The 17,504-nt window shown below is 36.3% G+C and overlaps 2 protein-coding genes and 1 long non-coding RNA gene across 3 annotated transcripts; all 3 read left to right on the top strand.

Annotated features, from left to right (window-relative positions):
- The first annotated feature begins 943 nt into the window (after nt 1-943).
- LOC123885454 lies at nt 944-3,051 on the top strand. The gene is made up of 4 exons (XR_006801162.1): nt 944-1,015; nt 1,962-2,077; nt 2,761-2,861; nt 3,018-3,051. It is a non-coding gene; the product is annotated as an uncharacterized LOC123885454 (long non-coding RNA).
- A 3,212-nt stretch (nt 3,052-6,263) lies between these two features.
- On the top strand, nt 6,264-9,425 carry LOC123886323 (putative recombination initiation defects 3). The gene is made up of 7 exons (XM_045935651.1): nt 6,264-6,406; nt 6,837-6,993; nt 7,866-8,010; nt 8,197-8,331; nt 8,822-8,874; nt 8,969-9,160; nt 9,342-9,425. Exons 1-7 carry the CDS (start codon nt 6,333-6,335, stop codon nt 9,423-9,425), a joined length of 840 nt encoding a protein of 279 aa, XP_045791607.1. The 5' UTR covers nt 6,264-6,332.
- Nucleotides 9,426-9,584: 159 nt separating this feature from the next.
- On the top strand, nt 9,585-11,744 carry LOC123885183. Its single transcript, XM_045934449.1, has 6 exons — nt 9,585-9,660; nt 9,853-9,994; nt 10,186-10,273; nt 10,568-10,765; nt 11,157-11,265; nt 11,370-11,744. The coding sequence occupies exons 1-5, from the start codon at nt 9,641-9,643 to the stop codon at nt 11,261-11,263; spliced, it is 555 nt and encodes a 184-aa protein (XP_045790405.1). The 5' UTR covers nt 9,585-9,640; the 3' UTR covers nt 11,264-11,265; nt 11,370-11,744.
- Nucleotides 11,745-17,504: the final 5,760 nt, after the last annotated feature.

The raw sequence follows: 17,504 nt of genomic DNA, 5'->3' as shown, positions 1-17,504 counted from the left end.
CTTTGTGTTCTACTTGGTTTTAGCTCTTTGTGTTTCGTGATTTCCTTTTCTGCTTGTATTATTTTTTGTTACTGTTATTTTCACATTTTTTAAATTTCATTTAAAGTTTCAATGATTTTTTGTCTGGTATATATGGTGGAAATCTGTTGTTGTTTATAATTTATCTGGTATAATGTTTATTTCATTTGAAGTTTCAGTGATTTTAATTTGAAATATGATTCATTTGAAATATGATTTCATTTGAAATAAGTTTCAGTGATTTATCTGATTTTAATTTGAAGTTTTTTGTCTGGTATATAGTGGTAAAGTTTAAGTGATTAATTTGAAATATGATTCATTTAAAGTTTCAGTGAATTCATAATGTTGGTATATAGTGATTTATTTCATTTAAAGTTTAGTGGTAAAGTTTAAGTGATTCATTTAAGTGATTGGTTTCCCATCGGGTACGAAACCAATACTTTAATTGGTGTTACAATGTTTTAACTTAATTTCACAACATAGATATTTTGAGGTTTATGAAACTGTGTATGACTGATTTACAGTTTTAATAATGTTCATTTTGATGCTAACGCGTTTGTTTGCTTGACTTTATACATTGAAGTTCCGGGAGAAGACGGTGGATGGTCAAGAACCTACTGATTTGCTGGTTCATACAGCCGAGGCCTCTGTTGTGCCAGAACTGCTTAGTAAGAAGACTACTTTGAAAAGGGTGACTTGATTTCATCTCAATTTTTATGTATTTGAAACATAATTTATCTTTGTGTTTGATGGTTAACACTTAACAAGGTTCCTCTTTATGGTTGATTTTTATGCCTTTATTATGATTATTAGAATTTAATTTGTTGTTCTGAATTATGAACAATGGCCATGATCCTTAGCTTAGCTATTAAGTAGAAGGTTTAGGATAAATTGGAAACTCACTCATCTTTCTTCCTTGGCCAAACCACACACTCCACCATTTTCATCCTTTGGAAGCTTGTTTGAAAGCTAGGAGTTGTGAGCTTCCTCTTCTAAGGTAACTAGAATTTCTTTTCTTCTCCATAGCAGGTCAAGCTCTTAGAGCTTGAAGAATGGTTTTATGTCTTTTTCATATTTATGATTTAGTTAACTCCTAATGGAAGTCTTGTAGTAGCTATTATGAAACTAGTGTGTTAAGGGTAGTTAGATGGATTTTCATGGTTGAAACCATGGCTTTCACAATAGTCAGTAGCTAGGGATTTGAGAAAATTCCAATTGATCAAGAACTTGAAGTTTGTCATGGTTTTATTAAAATTAAAACTATTCTATGACTTGTGGTACTTGCACTTTTCTTGTGTTTAACTTAAAGAGGAAAGCCCTAATTTATTTGTGTAAGTCATGTCTTCTTTAAAAGAAAATTTACAATTTATCAAAAACATGAGAGTTGCCTCTGCTGCTTTGAAATTAAGACCCTCTGCTGCTTTGAAATTAGACCCTCTGCAGCTTTTGAAAACATGTATTGATGTGGTCTAATTTTGAAGAATAAAAACAGTGAGGGTTTAAATCTACTTAGCTTAAAATTTTGAGTTACTTTGGAAAAGAAATTTTTAAGTTAAGATAAGCTTTTGATGATTGTTTTATACAAGTAGATTATTGGTTTTGGGAATGAAATATTTGAACTAGCCATGTTTTATTGAGAGGCCGAGGCATTTATAGTATATCTATTATGCTTCTTTTCAAAATTTTCATGCTATATATTTTAAAAAGAGAATGATCATGGTTTAGAAGAAAACAATTATTTAGTAACTCAATTAAATTTGCTTTGTTTGGAGATGAAACTAGCTAGAAACTTTTTATTTAGTAACCAAGCTAAAACTCTTGAGTTAGAATGTTATTGCATAGTGTTTTACAGTAGGCTTGGAGTTATCCAATGTTACAACAATGAATAATGTTCCTTTGGGATATTGAATATTGAGATATTCTCATGACTTTTCACTTTTCAGGTACTAAAATGAGGTGGTGAAGGAAGATACTCATTGGATTGGCAAAGTGAAAATATGGATTAGATATAGCACACTCTTTAATTTCAAATATTATAGGGTTATGGAAGAAGGAAACGGTAAGTATATCCCTAACCTAGTACTCCTATTAGGGTTGATAGTTGTAACTTATATAATAAAAACAGTGAGGGTTTAGAAGAGTGAGGGTTTAGACCCTCTGCAGCTTTTGAAAACATGTATTGATGTGGTCTAATTTTGAAGAATAAAAACAGTGAGGGTTTAAATCTACTTAGCTTAAAATTTTGAGTTACTTTGGAAAAGAAATTTTTAAGTTAAGATAAGCTTTTGATGATTGTTTTATACAAGTAGATTATTGGTTTTGGGAATGAAATGTTTGAACTAGCCATGTTTTATTGAGAGGCCGAGGCATGTATAGTATATCTATTATGCTTCTTTTCAAAATTTTCATGCTATTTTAAAAAGAGAATGATCATGGTTTAGAAGAAAACAATTATTTAGTAACTCAATTAAATTTGCTTTGTTTGGAGATGAAACTAGAAACTTTTTATTTAGTAACCAAGCTAAAACTCTTGAGTTAGAATGTTATTGGATAGTGTTTTACAGTAGGCTTGGAGTTATCCAATGTTACAACAATGAATAAAGTTCCTTTGGGATATTGAATATTGAGATATTCTCATGAGTTTTGACACAATTTACAAAGTTATTTTGACATTATAAATTTTGGTGCTAGCCTTTTGACAATCTAGTAATAAGTGTTGGAATTTGTTTTTTGTTATAATAGGTGGAAAAAAAATTTTATGCAAAGGACAAGCATGATTTGTCTAGTTTTGGCTGGAGAAAGGCAAGCTCCATGAGTATCTTGTGTGCACACATTATTTTGATGTAAGTTGAACATCTTATTTAGAATTTTTATTGTTACTGGCCAACATGATTAATTTGGAGTTAAGTGTCATGATATTTAAGTATGTAGATTGAAAATTATGTACTTGTTTGCTTGCACTTGCGCAATATTGCCCTGAACTTTCACAAACTTCACAGGTTGACGAGGGGAAAGAAGATAATCAAGTATCACATGACTCATTGAAGGGAGATAAGCCAGCTCAATTTGAATCCTCGATTAGAAAGGTAAGATGGGCATGCCACTGCAGTCAAGGTTGCAACACTATAGATTAGGCTTGAATCATTATTGCTGTCTAGAGCTACTTTATATTGTTTTTCCAAACATATTGTAATACTGTTTTGATTTATCTTCCTCTTTGCCAAGAATATTGTAATGCTGTTTTGATATGCATATCAGAATATGTTTTAATTTGTATTTTGGATGGATTAGTATTAATTATTATGATGTTTTGTATTTTGGATTACAATGTGGTTGTACTTTAATGACATTATTACTATATATATCTTGAATGTTGAATTTGGCTATTGATGTTGAATGTTGAATTTTAGTATTATGTTCTTGATGCAAGTTATGTTATATTGTTAGCATTGTGGGTTAGATTTTTTTAATAAAAAAAAAAGATTTAAAATATATAAAAAAATCGCAGGTTTTTCAAAAAAAAAATTTAAGATTTCACATCTGGTGGACTTAGTCAGATGTAAAAGGTCCAATTTAAATTTAAAAAAATAATATTTGATTTTCGCCTTGGTCAGAGGTAAAAAGTGTTTTTTTACATCTGACTACGCCAGATGTAAAACGTGTATACTTACTAAGTCTCGTGCGCCTACATCTGAAATTTTTCAGATGTAAAAAGTGTTTTTCGCCAGATGTAAAAAAGCTTTTTTCTACTAGTGCAATTAGGATTTTAAAAGACTTTAAAAAAGTCTAGTGGTATTCAATTAGGATTTTAAAAGACTTTAAAAAAGTCTAGTGGTATTCAATCAAGACTCTTTACAACTTACAAAAAGTCTTGTGGTATTCAAAAGTGGAAAATGTTAACATGTGCATCAAAGACACATGTTAAGAAACCAAAAGTAGAAATAATATATTGAAATTTGTGCATTTAACTTTTTAAATATTAAATTTTTTTCTAACATTAAATACAATTTTCTATATTTAGAATCTTAACATGTGCCCTTGGTGCACATGTTAACATGACCCTTCAAAAGTATTCTAATTTCGATGGATTGTTTAAAAAATAGGATTTTAATGGATTTTGATGGACTTTTTAGTGAATTTTGAGCTACAAAAAGTCTTTCCTCATATCATGAGATTTTGATGGATTTTCATTTTTTTTTTATTTCTTTCACATTTCCTCATGTTTCTATGTTTTCTGATTATTTCATGTTTTTTATAATCGCTTATATTTTCTCCCTACCTCTCTATCACGTTTCCTCTTCATGGTTGTCCTGTTACCATAAATAGTGTCACGATTCATTATAGGATATAGACATTGAAAATATATACAACAACAACAACATGTTTCAACAACAACAACAAACCTTGTTCATTTTTTTTTGACCATTTTTCTATCAATTTGGTTCAAGCTAGTTAGTTTACAATGAGCTATACTTATGGGCGGTGATATATGCATTGGACAAGACTTGAAGCTGTGTAGTGATAAATTATTTTTTTGTTTATTCATTGATTTTTTTTTTGGAGAATTTTATTCATTGATTTTTTTATTATATTAATGATTGTTGATTTTTTTAAGGAATGATTAATTTTCATTGATTGATTCATTATTATTTTAGAAGGAATTTATATCGAATTTATTGACTCATTTAAATCTTCAAAATCTCAAAAGTCTGTGTCATAAAGTCTCACAAATTATTGTGATAAGAATCTTGATTGAAAAAGTCATTCAAAAAAGTCTTCTAAAATCTCATAAAATCAATACAATCTCACAAAGTCTTTTAAAATCTTCAAGATTTTTTTTTGCTAAAATTGTCTTGTGAAATCTTAATCCAATACACCCCCTTAGTAAAATATATGAACTTAAATGATAGTAACTTTGTAAGTGGCTAAATATAGGGACTAATTAACTTGACATATCAATACAATCATGCATGAACATTTTGAGATATAAAATTAATGACCTATTTAAAAGTATTTTACATAATACATCGGGGACCAAATTGATGATGTACTCATTCTTGACTAAACTTTACGGTTAAACTCTAAATTATCATACTATTTCCTTTAAAAATTGAAGGGTTATCAGAAAAATAGTTTCAATAGCTTAATTTTGTAAAAGTTAAGAGATTATAGATTAAAAATCACAAGTCTATACTACTTTTCAATTTTCTCGTTTCATAAAAGCTTTATTTCGCTCTCAAATTATTTTTAAACATCAAAATTAGCTTAATAGCTTTTATAAAAGAATGAAAGAAGTACAATAAGAATATTAAACCAATCAATTAGAGAGAAGTACAAGAGATATTCGATTAACTTAAAAAGATACTATTTAATAAAACAACATATACTCAGTATCTTTGAACTCTAAGATCTTCTCTTTCTTAGTCCGGGCACCACTTCCACACCCTAAAGTTTTTTTTTTTTTCTAAAAAAAAGAATTGTAAAAGAAAAAATAGGAAAATTGCTCTTGTGTCCTCCTGTATTGCTCTTAGTTCCCTAAATGTTAGAAATTACCATTCAAGGTCGTTCGGAAGTGACAATCCGAACACGCAAGGTTCTAGCGAAATTTGCTAACACAAGCATTTTTATTTTTATTATTATTATTATTATTATTATTATTATTATTTAAAATTTATGGGTTTCAGAAATTACAAACCAAAAAGGGTGGTTTCAGAAAGTTAGGAACCGTACACGTAACTTTTGAAATTCACCAACATAGGAAATTATATGATATTGTACAAAGAAAGCAAAAAGAATTTATATGATATTGTAAAATGAGCTTATTTCTAACATGTTGTACCTTAAATATGATATTGTATAATGAGTTTAAATATGGAGAATAAGCTTAATTAGTCTAACTTTAAATTTAAATGTATTTGTTCGCATAATTCACCATTTCGAAATGTAGGTTCCGAATTTAAGCAATTTTGGAACGTAGGATCTAAAAATATATATGTTTCAGAACGTAGGATCCAAAGCAAACTAAAACCAAATTCAGGGGTATTTTTGGGATTTTGGAGCATAAAGAGCAATTTTAAAAAATTGTGGCCCGAGATCCGGCCCATTTCTTAACACCGTTAAAACCCACACACAACAAACAGCCTCCGTTATCTAACTCTAACGTTTAAATTCTCCGTTCCATTCCCGCTTATTTTCAATTCGCTACTTCTTCTTCTTCCCAAACATAGCTCAACCAAACTCTCTCTCTCTCTCTCTCTCTCTCTCTCTCTCTCTAAGCTAACCGTTTCTCCAGATTCTCACAAAACAGATCCGAAATGAAAATGAAGATTAACAAAGCTGCCGATCTATCTTCAATCTCCGTCTTCCCTCCTCCTCACATTTATTCAAGGTTACTTTACAATTCCTTTCAATCCTTCCATCGGAAGATGAGTTTCTCTGATTTCTTAATTTCGTTTTTCCGATTCCTTATGGATCGAGATATCGAAACTCAAACACAGTGAGAGCATTATTTCAGTTTTTTCTAGATTTCAATTTTCAATTTCGTTTGCTCATATCTATGTAAATGTAACCGTTCGACGATGATTTTTTCTAGATTTGAATTTTGAAGTTTCTACATGTGAAAACTGTAAGATCTAGAAATGAAGTACAGTTACAGTACTTTGATGAAATGTGATTTAGCCTTTTTTTTTTTTGGTTACATGTGATTTAGCCTAATTATTATGTGTTGGTGCAAATTCTGAAATTCATGCTGATTTTGAATGAATGTTAATGAATTTTTATGCGGATTTTGGTGTTTGTTGATGTGGAAAATGTGTTAGGAAGACGAACAATGTATCGAATGGATTGCAAGTGTCGCAGCAACATCGATCACAACCATCTCAACAGTCGTTTTCTCAGGGACTTTCGTCTCAGCAAGGAATTTTGTCTCATTTCTCTCAAAGTTCTCTCGATGAAGCTGTCACAGCTAATGATCAGGTTAGATTTAAACGATCGAGATTCTGGAATTTTCGTTTCTCACATAGAAGAATGTCAATGTCATTATTCAGTTTCGCTGAATTTCTCAAGAATCATGTGAAAAACATTTACCGTGATTATTTTAAGTAACTTGAAATTATCTCTTGCATAATGTGTTTTGTTTAACTTTGACTGATATATTGTTAAGTTTAGCAGAATTTTTTTCGGAAATGAAGAATTGGTAACTAGAAACTTGTAGTAATCAGAATTAGGACTAATAGGTAAAACATTGCGTTTCAATTATTTTGTGAATTATTTGTGGCTTTCGAAAAATCTACTGTTAGGCAAAGATGAAATAAAACATGTTTGCCATCAAGTGTTATATATAGTCACTCTTAGAACTGTTTAAGCTAGCTAAACTGAGAAATTAAATATATATTTCGAGGATAATAATCGTAAATATTGGGTTATGGTATTGAAGAATCCCTACTTAGTATCTTTTTGAAACCCTGGTTGCTTATTTTACAAGTATGCTGAACATTGAATGAGCTTAAACTTTTAACCTATTTATTTTCTATCCTCTATTGGAAATGGGACAGAGTTCCATGGTGCACACTATCTTGTGAGGGATTTAAATCCAAAATTTTAAAAGCAAAAACCTCCTATACCCTGCTTAGATTTCTAGACATATGAAATGCATAATGGATTAATAGGCTATCACCAGGTAAGTTCCTGGTAAATAGAGATTTCACTCAACTATGAAATGTTTTAATTAAAATTAACATATTTTGTATGAGCTATTCATTCCCTTTTCGTTAGTAGCTAAACAAAATATGAAATTCATGATTCCATTTCCATTACTCAGTTTTACTATGTTCTTTTAATCCTTGCAGAGATTTGGTTCTCAAGAACATGAGAACTCTTCAAGGAGGTTTTCTAGTTTGCCCCGAATTACTTACTCAAAGGATGAGAGTCAACCACACAACTCAAGATCTTCATCCAATATGTTGGTCAAATGGAACTCTGCAGACAACAAAAGTGAGTATTTCATGAAAATGCTAATTTTGTTTCTATAGCTTGTATGTAATTCTAGCATCCACATTAGATGTATCCAAGGATAAACTGGCTTTCTTCAACCTATGCACAAGTAGGAAGCTAATCAATTAAGTCATTTCATTTTAGCACGTTATTTACTAAAGATTATAAATCTTCTGTTTGCTATAGATCAGTTAACTGAAGGACTCGAAAACCGAATTGGCATAATGGAAACCACATTGAGCAGATTTGCAATGATCATGGATTCTGTTCAAAGTGACGTAATGCAAGTAAACAAAGGAACAAAGGAACTTAATTTGGAGAGTAAGTGACTAAAATTCTAAGATTAACAATATTCTGAAAATAGTTTCTGCAAGTTGTATTTAACTATTTATACCAATCAACATAAGTACTTTAGTATTTGGAAGTAACTGGCTCCCTGGAAAAAAATCCATTCTAGTTCTTGATTCAATTCTTCATTGAAAATTTGATTGTGTGGTCACTTTTATCAGGACATTCTACCAAATTTTTGTATGGCTGTGACTTCCTTTGATTAACTACCTATGATGGATTTTCCAAAATATTGTTTATTCTTTGAAATATAGTTCTACCGATGGCTGGCTCATTTTCTGTACTTAGAATTCTGATATTTAGCTTGATCTATCGTTCATCACGTGACTGATGCAAGCTTACTGATGGCTACATTGCATCCATTTTTATGTTTATAATGATTTGAATGTATTTTGAGGCTTGGTCTTTAATAAATTATTTTTTAAGCTAGTATACAATTTTAACTCCTCGCTTTGCATTTCAGTGGAGTACATAAGACAGAAGTTGATTGCTCAGGATAACTCACTTCAGTTAATGGTAACTAGCTGATTTCTATTTTGGTTTGCATGATTTCTCAAACATAAATGAATATTGAAGTTAAATGGACTGAGAGTTAATGATTTTGAATCAGATGAAAGGACAAGAAGAAATTAAAGCAAGCATTAATGAGAGCTTGAAATCTTTATCTGAACAAATGAGCCACATTACAAACATAGAGAAGTTACAGGAAGTATATATGTTGGTTTCAGCCATGCCTCAGCAAATTGAAGGCTCTCTGCGAAATTACCAAAATGAACTCCAGAACACCACCAAGGAAATGCAGGTAAGATATGTTAATGAATGATTATTAAAATGTGCACACTGCACACATAATAAACATAATTTGCTATATAGTACAATGCCTTTGAACTTTCCCCATGGCTTTCTTTCGTTTCCTTCTCGTTTATATCTTAGTCTCCTAGATGGCTGTAACAAACTGATGCTTTATGAACGAATATTTGCAGGAAATCTCTCACAGTTTAAAACATACTAACCACAAGGATCTGGCAAAGCCTATAGTTCTATCTCCAAAGGTGCTTTATCTCTAATAATAAACTAATTACATACTTCCTGATCTTATTTTTGTGCTGAAAGAATATTACATCATTCCACACACACAAACACAAGCACACACCCATCTTGCTCCTGATTAATTCCTGTGGTGAAAAGCATAGTTCTTTTCTGATACATTGTCAGCTTGCAGTGTGTTAGCAAACAAGTTATCACACCAAAGCCGTCTCAAAAAAAAGTTATCACACCAAAAATGCATCAGCGTCCTGCTAAGTAAGTGTATCTCCTAACTTTTCCTAACACTAAAAATATTGTTGATAATCAACCAGGACAGCTTCATCCATTTGTCTGATCAATTTAGTATGCTATGAAAATCCTTTTTGTTTACACCTGGTTTTATTAGTCTTCACTTGCAAAAGCATTTGTTATGGCCAAGGGTCACAGGTATTTTTCTCTTAACTTCAGTGCAGCAAAGATGATCACTCCAGATATTGTAGCTTCAAAAGTAGACACAGGAGGCTGGATGCCAGTAAAAAGAGAAAGAGGAGCTTTTTCTGATAGAATATCTGAGAAGGTTCAAAAGCAAAATCAACCAAAAGTGGAGAAGGTATTTTAAAGATTTTGGTCTCTTCTCAGTTCCCATTCATGATTTACTTGCCTTCTAAATCAATCTAATTATGTTGTTCTTGCTTCTTATAACTTGATGATATAATATGCACTTGCCAGTGACAATTGCCATTTTATTTTCATGCAAAAGACCTGTGCTTATCAAATACTGTTTGAAACTTTGAATGACAGGGTATAATGGGAGGAAGAAACTGTGCAATTGTCATTGAATCTGACGAGGAGACTGATAGAAGTTTTTCCTGCTTTGAAGTAAACACAGGTAATTGGAAAAATTATAACAAGACTTCATTTTGGTTTCTTATTGCTTATATTAGGAAGTTACTTTCCTATTAGTCACTGCCAGTCTGCCACCTATATAAAGGGAAAAAATGAGATTGGTGATTTTCAAATTCATTCAATAGCAATGCTTTTCCAAAATAGTTTAAAACTGAATTGTTATCGTAGATTCGTAGTGACTAGTGAGCAATGGCAGTATAAGGGATAAACTCAATTTTCCTCAATGTAGTTTTGGGTTGTGAAAAACATTAGTTATTTAGTATTATGATGACACCAGTAGCAGCGAAGGGGGAAGGGAACAACAAATCAGAAATTACAAATGAGGCAAGTCAAGTCAGCCAAATGGAGGGAGCTGAGTTGGTTACAACAGATACACAGGTAGCAGTGAGGAGGAGTGCAAGAAAGAGACTCCCTAACCGAATGATGGATAATTTTATGTGCAAAGGGTATAAGAAAAAGAATCATAGAGTTAAGGGTATGTTTGATCTGTAAAAGCCATTTAATATATAGGATACATCTTATTCTCTGTTATCATTCCTCTCTTAGCTTACTTATACTTATTTCCAACAACTTAGTATATAATAGGATTACCTAGAACTGCATTCTGCAGATTTCTGTAATTATTACCAATGTTAAACACAAAGATTCTACTTAGGTTGTACTGTGTCTGTTACATTTAGTAACATTTTCTTCTGTTTAAAGGAGATTATGGCAACGAGCCAACAATCCAATACATGTATAATTATGCTTAAAAGTAATACTTATTATGTGCACTGTCTAGAGTTATCACATTATATTGATTTGCCTAAGCACGATATATAAATTCATTAACTTACTCTGATTAAATATATGTTTCCATGGAGCAGACCTGTTCGGAAATTTGACCAAGGAAGAAGAGGAAGAAACCAAGAGAATTTTGCAGAATGCGAGACGCAAGAGGAAGCGTCGTAATTCTATGATAACCATTCTATGAAGGTAACTTCAAACTCCAATTTCCTTGCATCATACTTTTTTCTCAGCTTAAATTTTTTGATGGATTCTCTTGTTCAATCATTGATGCATCTTCCGCCATTGATCAGCTCCCTCAACTCGCGGAGCCTCAGACACATGCAAACCACCGCGCCAAGCTGCCTGCAACTTCTTTCATTCAAAAGCTTTCAGTTGTATTTTAAGTTTATCAGTTATCTGATAATATCACCCCCACATTCCTCAAAAATCCCAAATTCAAACACAGTTGAAACTTGAAAGCAAAGAGGAAAAAGAAAATCAAAGTATATTTTATTTTAACTTTTCAAAAAAACTTAAATCCCCACTGCTGTGTTTTGGGGACTGCAAGTGTATGTATAAGCTCAGTAGCTTGCTAATTTGCCTATATAGTTCATAGAAAATCTTCTTACTCATTAAGACAATGGCATCAACTGCTTTGTAACTATGTCTTCGGATCTCAAAATGATGAGTTACAGCATTTCAGGTATACTAAGAAAATGTATACTCCTTCCGGTCATGGTCCTTAATATAAATCTTTTTTATTCTTTTTTTAAAATCTTTTTTTAGAAAGATTCAATTGAATGTCACGTAAAAGCTCTCTACTTCAATGACACATAAGCAATTTCTATGAGAATGCACGAGAGAGCTCCGTGAGAATCTCGCTTTGTATATAATAGAGATAGAGATTATAGAAAAATGGGAGACACGAAGATTTTTTTTTTGATGCGAAAATCTTTTTTTTAAAAGATATTTTTTTATTACTTCTTTTTAATTTTTTTTTAGAAGATCTTTGTTTATTATTTTTTTAAAATCTTTTTTTGAGATTTTATTTTTAAAAGAATAATAGGTTAGAGAAGATTCAATTGAATTTCACGTAAGTAAACTCTATTAAATGACACCTAAACAATTTTTATGAGAATACACGAGAGAGCTACGTGGGAATCTCTCTATTTTCTCGCTACATCCGCGAATTGTATTTTCACTGGAAAATGGTGCTCCAGCCAATACCACACGACCGCGCACTCTTCTTCTCCAAAAAACGCAACTGTAAGCTCTGTTTTCGATCTCTTCCAATTCCCCCTTCCCCTCAATTGAATTTTCACCGTGTTGGTTTGTTGTTTTTGGGCCTGTTTGGATTAGCTTATTTTTGAGGTTATGCAATACAAATTATGTTTTATGCTATTTTATAAGTTCACACTAGTGAAAATTGTATTTTTATAAGTTATTTTTATCATAAACTACCTTAAAAAACTTATAATAATATATAAAAATTGCATAAGCTGTTTGCATAAAGTAAAAAATAAGCTAATTCAAACGGAGCCTTTGTTTGGTAATGAATTTGGTTTCCCCGTAACCCTAATCAAACTATGAGAACTTTTTTTTTTATGATTATCAAAAAAAAAAAACTAAGCTTTTTGCATAAAGTAAATGTTCTGGGCCGAGCATCGAGCTCGAGCATCAGAGGGTGTCGAACAAACACGATCCGAGCAAGCCTCCAACGGTTTGATACTCTTACGTATCGTAACGGCCGTAAACCGGAATGATGGACATTTACTGCACATCAAGGCCTCCAAGCCGTTTTCCGGCAGCCACTTGATGGCCATTAATGCCATCAAGGGCCTTGGCCCAGCGCTGGGGGCTATATATATGTGACTCCACTTCATTCATAAGGTACGCGTTATTTAGCCAAGAAAACCTTTACACACAAACTGACTTGAGCGTCGGAGTGCCTGCAGGTACACAACCCCCCTCCGCTTCAACAGGGGTCTCACCGCTCTCAACCACCGTAAACGCCGGCGGACTCGCAACTCTTCTGGTCTACACGATCAGTGGCGCCGTCTGTGGGAACTATAGTTTCCCTGTTTATCCAAACCAAAAACTAAAAAACTTCCTTCAAACAACCACTTTGCGATCAATGGCTGGCGGAAACAACCACCAAATCCCGGAACACGTGGCGGAGAACAACGGTCAACCAATGGACTACGCGCCGTACCACCCGCAGGACGGCCAGTTCGCCTCCGTAACGGAAGATAGCGAAGGAGGGCAAAACATGCAGGATGAGCCCTACAATCCAGAAGAACCGCAGATCCTTGTGGCTACCCCGCCACAGGCGACTCCGGCAATGGCTATTCCCCCGGGTGCTCCCGTGCAGGACATCATGGCCGCGCTGGTCAATGCGATCAATCGCCATTCGGACCTTATCCTGCAGCAAAACCAAAGATTCGAGCAGCAGAACCAAAGGCTTGAATCCCAAAGCCGTCGAATCAACGCAATTGCTGAATCGAGGGTAACGGTGCAAGCCCGCCGAGCTCACCGTTCACCCACACCTGCGAGGAGCAGAACCTTCTCCAGGTCACGCTCACCACCTCGCAGGAGAAGCGAGAGGAGGGTGAGTCCGAGGAGAAACGAGGACATATCTCGAAACTCCACCCCACCGAGGAGGCACTCCCCGAGAAGGGACAATCCTCCTCGCCACCAAAGACACCGATCCCCGGAAGAAAGGGACAGCCACCAAGGCCCCCTCTCCCGAAGGATCCGGGAACTCCCTCTACCGGTCGGTCTCGAGAAACCACCGGCAATGGATACCTACGAAGGCTCGACAGATCCAGACGAGCACATCGAGAATCTGGAAGCTCTCCTCGAGTACAGAAATGTACGAGGCTCTATCAAGTGCAAGCTCTTTCCCACGACTCTGAGGAAAGGCGCTATGGCTTGGTATAAGAGCTTGGCGCCAGGATCCGTAGATTTCTGGTCGGACATATGCGCCCGCTTTCGGGCTCACTTCACGTCTTCGAAGCGCCATCCAAAAACGGAAGCGACCCTCGAAGCCATTATTCAAGGCGAAACGGAGCCCCTCAGGTCCTATCTGGAGCGCTTCAACAAAGCGGCTGTCGAGGTGAAGGTTGAAGAAAGCATGAAGCTGTACCTACTCGACAGGGGACTCCGTCGGGACAGCGACTTTGCCAAAGCTTTCGGGATCGAAGAGCCGAAGACGTTGGATGCTTTCTTCGAAAAGGCAAAAAAGTATATCGCCTACGAGGAAAAGCAGAAGTCCATAGATTTGAGGAGGCCTAAAAGTCAGGAAAAACCCAGGAACCACGAGAAAGATGAAGCTGGAACCTCGCGAAGAGGTAACGAAAAAGGAAGGGAGGAGAGGATCAAGGAGTCCAAACCTCCACGTGGAAAGTTCACAACTTACACTCCACTGAATGCGTCAAGAGATCGCATTTTTGCTGAAGTCTCCGCTGCGGACTTCAAGAAGGCTGGGATCCACTTCCCAAGACAGCAGCTCATGAAGGCAAATACTGATAGGACGAAATTTTGTCGCTATCATAAAAGCCATGGACACGTCACTGAAGACTGTGTCCACCTAAAAGAGGTCGCAATGGCCATTGATGTCCCCGAGCAAGAAAACAACAGAGGCATAGTCCCTCAAGCCCTTGCCATTTCGGCACCAGAGATCCCACTCCCATCCCCAGGGTCGGATGAGGGAGCACTCATGAGGCATTTCAACGCCCACCTGAATGGCTCATGGGAAAATTTCCCCAAAGCACTGGTGATAACAGGGGGAGGGCTAAACAAAGTCACCCTCGGCTCGGTGAAAAGAAAGTTCGAGGAGCTGGAGAGTATTTGCTCGGTGACTCCCATCGCCGTCTCCAAACCCGAGGAAGGCTCCGACCCGCTGGCCTTCTACAAATCAGAAGTTCCTGGGGGCTCACCAAACTACCAAATACCACTACTGGTGAGAGCTCGTATGGCGAACTTCGACGTCCACCGCATCCTCGTAGATCAGGGGAGCTCGTGCGACGTGATGTATTCAGGGCTCTTCAAAACACTGCAGCTGTCGGAGAAGAACTTGATTCCTTATGTAGGACCTGACCTTCAAGGGTTCAACGGGTCGACTACCAAACCCTGGGGATATGTGGACCTCATCGTCACCTTTGGCGAGGAAAGGGCAATGAAATCCGTGAGGACACAATTTATGGTCGTCGACTGTCCCTCGCTGTACAATTGCATCATCGGTAGGACTACCTTAGCCGAGCTGTACGCTGTGTCGTCAACCGTTCATCTGAAGCTGAAATACTACACACTAGATGATCAGGTCGCTACCATCAACGGCGACATAGCTGCTGCGAGGAGATGCTTTGAGGCCGCGACAAAAAATCTGAGCACCGTGGTGACCCCTAAGAAATCTGAACAAAAGAAAAATCCGGGGGTAAACACCATTGGAGGGTCCGTCGACATTAATGCTCGACTCACAAAAAAGGAGCATCAGGAAGAGAAGCAAAAAGACCTCCCTGTTGCTGAAAAGAAAATCTACCGCCCAATTCCGGACGGAGATTTCGAACTGGTACCCTTGGGCGAAGACCCCCTCAAAGGAATCAAAATTGGAACTGGGCTCCCCGACTTGGTCAAAAAGCAGCTGATCGCTTGCCTAAAGGACAATGCTGAACTGTTCGCCTGGAGCGCTGCAGAGATGCCCGGAATCGACCCTGAGGTCGCTTGTCATCAGTTGACTTTAGATCCTAGTGCTAGTGCCGTTGTTCAGCGGCGTAGGAAGCAGTCCCCGAGAAAGCGGAGGCTGCTGAAAAAGCTGTAAAAGACCTCCTCGAGGCAAATTTCATTTCGGAAGCCAGGTACACTACCTGGCTGTCCAATGTTGTACTTGTTAAGAAATCGAATGGAAAATGGCGCATGTGTGTTGATTATACCGATCTTGATAGGGCTTGCCCTAAAGATGCTTACCCTTTACCTAACATAGACAAATTAGTAGATAATTCATCAGGATTTAAATTACTATCGTTTATGGACGCATACTCGGGTTATAATCAAATAAAAATGGCTGAAATCGATAAAAAGAAAACAGCGTTTATGACCGAATCCGGTAATTATTATTACAACGTAATGCCTTTCGGGCTTAAAAACGCAGGCGCCACATACCAAAGGATGATGAACAAAGTCTTCAATAATGAAATCGGTGACATCTGAAAAGAGTGTTCGACCAAGCAAGAAAGTATAATATGAGGTTCAATCCTGAAAAATGCACGTTCGGCGTAAAAGCTGGGAAATTCCTCGGATTCTACTTAACCGAAAGAGGAATCGAAGCTAACCCCGATAAATGCAGAGCATTTTTTGAATTTCCTACACCGGACTCAAAGAAATCAATCCAATCGCTAAATGGGATGCTCACAGCCTTATCTCGTTTTGTCGCAAAATCCGCTCAACACCCGCTACCCTTATTCAAATACTTCGAAAAGAATCCGCATTCGAATGGACGAAGGAATGCGAGGATGCGCTACAACACTTAAAACGAGCATTATCTGAACCCCCAGTCCTAACGCGACCCAACGAAGGGGAAACACTATACCTTTACCTCGCTGTAGCATCGGAGGCCATCAGTGCCGTTCTCATCAGAGAAACCGAGCAAGGGCAAAAACCAGTCTATTTTGTGAGTAAGGCCCTGCAAGGACCCGAACTCCCGTACTTACAGATTGAAAAGACGGCCTTAGCAGTAGTCATGGCCGCGAGGAAATTAAGACATTATTTCTTAGCTCACTCCATCGTTGTTCGAACCGATCAACCGATTAAGCAACTCCTCGCGAGGCCGGACATGACAGGACGAATGCTTAAATGGTCGCTCGAGTTGTCCGAATTCGAAATCTTTTTCGAAAGTAGAAAGGCTTTAAAAGCCCAAGTGCTAGCAGACTTCGTAGCCGAGATGACCACACCATCTACCCCGGATAAGAACAAATGGACCATCTTCGTGGATGGATCCTCGAATCCACAAGGGACTGGCGCGGGTATAATACTCGAAAACAGTGAAGGAGCGCTCATAGAAGTTTCACTCGAACTCGCCTTTCCAACCACAAACAACCAAGCCGAATACGAAGCCTTCTTGGCAGGAATAAGGTTGGCTCAGGATATGGAAGCCGAGGAGATTAAGATATTCACGGATTCATAACTCGTCGCGTCACAAATAGCCGGAGAATACCAAACAAAAGACGAGCGACTCACGGAATACTTAAACTTGATCAAAGAGAAATTAACTAAATTCAAACAAACCGAAGTCAAACATGTTCCTCGCGAGCATAATGCAAGAGCAGATATCTTATCAAAGCTCGCAAGCACTAAGAAAAAGAAGGGCGGAAATCAATCACTTATTCAGGAAACACTATCTAAACCAAGCATAGCGAAACCCACCGAGGTATTCCTGATATGCGAAATCA

Source organism: Trifolium pratense, linkage group LG5 (assembly GCF_020283565.1).
Source record: "Trifolium pratense cultivar HEN17-A07 linkage group LG5, ARS_RC_1.1, whole genome shotgun sequence".
NCBI lineage: Eukaryota > Viridiplantae > Streptophyta > Magnoliopsida > Fabales > Fabaceae > Trifolium > Trifolium pratense.
Note: the sequence above shows the minus strand (reverse complement) of the source record. Positions and strands in the feature narration are given on the sequence as shown.